Below are 6000 nucleotides of genomic sequence, written 5' to 3'. Positions count from 1 at the left end.
GAGAACGATATTATCAGTGTCTTTAAGATCACTCTATACAGTGTTGCCCTCTTGCGGCACACTAGAACGTTAATGATTAACAACGCGAACGGAACATTTCTTGATTACAGTTTCATTTCCTCAGAATTACATATCTAATGAAAATTGGAGAAAATGATGCAAGAATGTTCATCAGTTACAGATATGTTTCGATATACCATCCACAAGTAAAGTTTCCTTCTTAACTATATTTTTTTAAAAATATTAAAAATCAATACTGTATAGAAGAATTATTTTATTTATAACACCATATATACAAAGAACTATAAACATATATGTATATATCAAATTCTTTAAAAAGTGACGTAAAAAAAGTTCTTAAAATTCTGTCTTTATATACCACAGTGAAGTGTTGAACATTCTTCCCAGTATTAAAACCTTATCATTCCTCTGTCGTTGATTCCCTGACTAGATCCGTGCATGACTTCGCCTTGCCTGACCTGCAAATAAGAAGTGATATAATATAAATGAAAGTGTAAATTGTGTACATAGAAAGCAAGGGCACATAAACAAAACGGGTGAAAAAGTCAGCAAGTGTGAGATGTGGAGGTACCGTTTCGATCAAGCACCTCTCCTGTTATTCCTACACAAGTGGTTTCTTAAAGCTAGACTATGTTACCACACCAGAATTAACAGTTCAAGGTCAAAATGTGACCCTCTCATCCTAGGCTGCTTCTCCATCCTCGCAGTGTTGCCAGTGGCACAGTAACGAAACTCACTTGTGCTTCAGTAAGTATAGAGTCTGTCAATAAAGTGATCAATTTTAAAATACATTACTAACAGTCCATTATACTGGAGTACTTCATTGTAACAAACACTGCTAAATAATTTCGTGTCTCCATTCCAGGAACCGTATTTTATTACGCGAGTAGAGGCATCTCAAGGTCAAATTTCAACCTCCCTACCCTGCACCAATAAGTCTCCCTTCTTTATTCCTCCCTTCCAAATACAGTGCCTGGCTGCAGTGTTGCCAGTGTCCGATAGTGTTTCTCACTGAATTAACCTGTCCGATAACTTCCTAAATTATATACGTATTCGCAATCAAATGATCAATTTTACACTGGAATATGCTCATAGTAGTATCCTTGTTTTCTGTCACAAAGAACATATAATCTGTTCACTGGCTTTTGTAGAAATATTATGGAACTAATGTATTCTGTTAGCGAGTTCCTAAAAGCAAGCATTCTCATCGGCGTAGTATTACGTATTTAAGGAAGTTGACCAATATTTACATTTTTGCATTATGATTTTGTATATGTACAGTGACCCACAATAAAAAGATGTACCTTGATCCTGAAAGACTCGCTTACCTGGAGTGTGTTATGTGTGTTGCATAACTCTAGGCGATTGCCGAACTTCAATAGCAAGCAATGTTAATTGAACATTATCCACTTTTTAGGGATGCCCATCCCCTCAAAGGCCAATGGCGCACTCCTCCCCAAATCATGTCATGCGTCCCCACCATTCGCGCCCTCAAATCATATCGTAATCCCCACAAAATATTTCATTACGACAGCGTGTCTACTAAAAGTAACTTTTCTCTTAGCTGTACTGAACACTATACTTCATCTGCCCCTCCTTCTAAACAGAGTTGCTCTACCCATCACTCAAGACCGCCCCTAAAATCGTTCATCATAATTACCCCAAAATAGTTTGGATGAATACGTAATAATTTATGTCTATTATGAAATACTATGTTAAAACTGTCAATATTTTATAATTGTTTGATTTTCGAAAAAACTTGAACTTTGCACATTGATTGGTTGAGTGTAGTAAATTAAATTATATAAGTATGCATATAAATAGTGTTTGTGAGTGGGTTTATAAAACTCACAATTTGAGTATTTAACACAAATTGTTACACTACTTAAGATAAAGATTGAAAATTCAACCTTGGAAAACCAAATAACATGCTCCAGCCTTATGACCGATTCAATTATTGTTTCACGAGACATTACAGAACCCTAGCTAGAAATTCTTAAGCTCAGGGTGATAATATAATAAATACGGTTCCTCCTTTAAAGAACTCATGGGTTAAATATAATTATTTTAGTAACCCATAACAATAATTCCGTGGATTTTATCTTCGGTGCAAATTTAACTTTTTATAAAGTAAAATTTGCCTGTGACAAGAAGTAAGAAATGCAGATTTGATATACTTATTTTTGTTCCAAATGATGCACCTACTTTAAATTAAGCAGTGTACCAACACTAAGCATTATATTTCAAGAAGTGATGTTATTAATGAATATCGAGAATATCGCTTATGCCTTGTAATGTAGCTATAGTACAAAACTTCACATTCACCTCAGAAAAGCATGAAACACGCATTCTTGCAAGAGAGAATTGCGAGCGAAGCGAGCAAGAACATTTTTACATCTACTAGTATTTCATTGCGGGCTTTCAAGAATATTCACTTAATGGGGTGTCAATGCTTTCTTAGGATCCCGAGGTATTTAGTCTTTTCCAGCTTCTCTTTTGGCACGTTCGGGGTCGAAAACGTGTGGGTACCATATCGCCAAATACAGTCTCCATAATTTGATGTTCGAACTCTCTCTCTACTAGAGAAATCCCTTGAGAATCTAAGATTTAACACTTTATCCTATCTTTCCCCTTAAATTTAATACCCAATCCTATCACCAAAATTCCTATGTCAGTTTTAGACTTACTGTTGATATTGAAGAGTGAATATTGCCTCCTCCAAAAAATTAATTCTCAGTCCCACACAAGAATTTCCGCAACAGTCTAAGACAATAGTAATACATCTCCCTTTAATTAAAATATCCGCTAGAATCTAAGACCTAGAGTTTGATACTTCCCTCCCTCAACGTTTAATTCAGAATCCCCCCAGAACCCACGTGTCAATTAAGGCCTAATATGTAAGACTTGGATATCCCCCCAGTCTTCGATAATACCCTTACAAATTTACTTTTCTTCATATAATGGATTAAATATGGTGTATTTAAGGTGAATTGTTTTATATATTTTGGAAATATGTATAAATATTGAATTTCATATAATTTGAAGGGAAAAAAATCCCCCAAAATATATCGATGGCGCAGCCTGCGTCATAATCCCCCCCTTGGGCATCCCCTGGTGCTTTTTACCGATACTTATTCTAACACTTAGTTTCGAGAGAGCGAGTCTTGAAGTGAACAAACCTCGTTTCTCCTGTGGTCGGGATCGAACCAACCACAGACCTGCGAGTTTTACTTCAAATGTGGTGCGCACCCCGGAGTCCCATATTACTTTTTGCCCTGCAAGCTACCTTTTCTAATATCTAAGGAGATATTGAATCCTTCACTTGGATGACTTATTTGATTTTCCTCTGTTTACAACAATTGAAACCCACTTCCATAGCGGAGTGGTTATCGCAGCGCGCTACGACGCCAGGGGTCCCGGTTTAGAATCCCGGCCTAGGCTAAATAATAAAAATTCAAATCAGAATCAAACAATTCAAGCAATTATGGTCTCCCCTGCCACTGCTTAGGCAAGGTGTTACATTCACTGTGCAACCTTAGTGAAGTCTGTAGTGGGCGTTCAAGGCGGACCTTTCGGAGCATTGCACGGGGAATCAAACGCCTCTGATCACTCTGATCATCTTTGTTCTGTCAGTCAACAATGTAATAGCGATATGCCTTAATCAAGGTGGATTGATTTTAAATAAAGTTGATTTAAATTTATCACTTTAAATAAATAATTTTTAGAATTATCTATATAAGGATTTTGTAGATATCAGAATCACTTCTGGTGAAAGTACATTCATCTCGTAATCATTTAATTGTATTAATTAGGTTGTAAGAAAGTAAAAGAAACAAAATATATGTACTGCTGGGGTGAAGCTCATATGAAAGGAAATGTAATATGTAAACTGGAAACACACATCAATTTCGCTTGATTTAAAATTCAATCATTTTTTAGGCAAAAATAGCAAATATTTTGTGAAGAAAGTATACAAGTTACTAATCATGTTATACCGTAAATGGTGTCATTATTATTAAACTGTAAATAAAAATTGCAGCTGATACTTTGCAAACTATCATTTAAAAAACTGCCAAAATAGAATTACCAAGACTGCAAAAAAAAAAAAAAAAAAGTTACAATTATAGAGTACATCCAAAATGCTTTATTTTCACTGGAAGATAATTTACTGAAAATATGTATCACGGTTTAATTAACACACTGAACAAACATTTCCACAGTAGGTTTATATATACAATATCAGAAACAGAAAAATGTATATTTACATATAATTATTTGTTTTAATCAAACTTTTCAAATACTTTACAGGGGCGTTTACTAGCAAAAGCCATTCCATAAAAAACACGTCTATATGTATGGTGCCTGAAACCATGCAAACAATTTGACCATGTTTTTTTTCTTTTAAAAAAATCCGATTTGAATTAAAAAATCATCAAAAATATTTTTATAAAAAATAATTATTTTTTATCCACCCTGACCTTAATACTACATAACCTTCAACTATTTTTCATTCCTCATTTCATATTGGGTTTATAGACATTGGACAGAATTATAATTGCACTTACTTTGTTTTGACTTTTGCCCTCCTGCAGATGTGCAAGGCCACTGGTCCTGCCTTGATCTTCTTGAACAGGGCCACTGCTTCCGAATGAGCTAGATCATGGCACACCTGCCCGTTCACGGCCAAAATCTCGTCACCTGTAATTCAAAACAAAAACGTCACTGTAATTCCCAACCATTCACAACAACCAATAATCTTGTCTAGATCCAGTAATGTTATCAGTGGCAAACTTAAGGTTCTGTTTTCAAAGGGCTGTGTTTTCGCTGCGAATTCAATGGGTAGTATACAGCGCAATGTAGTCGTTACTTTTTGAAAAACATGCTGTATTTCCTACAACTCACACCTTATCTTGCTACACAATCTTGAATCGTGTCTTGCATCGATATGTGATCTGATCTGGCCTGTCTTCTAAATAAGAATATAATTTAATGGTTATTTTAGGAAGTGTTTTTAGAGATTCCGTTACAACGGCTATTTTCTCCTCACTGTACACCCAACGGCGAAAGAAAGAGTAGGCGAATTGTCCACCACCATTTTCATTCGGCCTGTATTACACAATGTGATGACAATGAATTGAAATAATGACACCAATAAGCAGAGAACAATGCCTGCTTCGAACCAACATAGTTTCATTCCTTATAACAACGCAGGATGTAGAATAAAGAAGTAATGAAAATAGCGGTGGACAATTTGCCTACCATTATATTTGCCGTTGACTGTACTTGATGATATTTATAATATGCCTGATTAACAGCGTGACACATCAAATGTCGTCGACACATTTTATGAATTTTGATAATCATAAAAATAGTATTACATGTATTGGTTAATTAAATTTCTATCCACCAGTTCTTGACGGAACCCACTGCAACAGTCCTTTAACTGAAACGCATTTGCAACTATATGCTGTTATTTTCTCCTTTCTATAATCAAGAGTTATCCGTAAAGAATGAAGAATATTTTCATGTACATTTTATAGAAATATGTGAACTGAAAATTGCGTTGTGACATTTGTTGGCTTCTGTATTTAATAACAAACTATATTGCAATAAATTCCTCACACCAGGGATGGTTCCAATACCATTTTTTGTATCAAACTCTAGTGAAAACAATACATTCCTAACCTACACCATGTAATATGTTTAATAACAATTCTAAACTGAAAACAAAGTTTTCAAAATTAATTGAATTAAGCAATACTAGTTATCAGTGAGAGCATCTTCGGAAGAGACACCTGTTGTAAACTTATGAAAAAAGAATATACACAACAAAGGATAAGAAAAGAACTGGTTAGAAAAAAAATCATTATACTGTTTGTGGACAGGAGTCATGTCAATGAGCTTGTTTGTGGTTATAAGAGATTAGTTTCAGGTGGAAGATAACTGATAATTAAAGTAAAAAGAAAATTAACAATCTTA

General features: G+C 34.8%; 1 protein-coding gene across 3 annotated transcripts in view; it reads right to left on the bottom strand.

Annotated features, from left to right (window-relative positions):
- Window positions 1–265: 265 nt before the first annotated feature.
- Window positions 266–6000, bottom strand: part of LOC145994695 (uncharacterized) — a 150454-nt gene continuing 144719 nt past the window's right edge. For all 3 annotated transcript variants that reach the window (XM_083130859.1, XM_083130861.1, XM_083130860.1), the window contains 2 exons: window positions 4587–4719; window positions 266–479 (listed from right to left, as the gene is read on the bottom strand). In XM_083130859.1, the coding sequence (XP_082986985.1) occupies window positions 422–479; window positions 4587–4719 (191 nt within the window). In that variant the 3' untranslated portion in view covers window positions 266–421. The remainder of the gene's footprint in view (window positions 480–4586; window positions 4720–6000) is intronic.

This window comes from Lepisma saccharinum, chromosome 11 (genome assembly GCF_977018435.1).
Source record: "Lepisma saccharinum chromosome 11, izLepSacc3.1, whole genome shotgun sequence".
In the NCBI taxonomy this organism is placed as follows: Eukaryota; Metazoa; Arthropoda; class Insecta; order Zygentoma; family Lepismatidae; genus Lepisma; species Lepisma saccharinum.
This window is presented reverse-complemented; position numbering and strand designations above follow the sequence as displayed.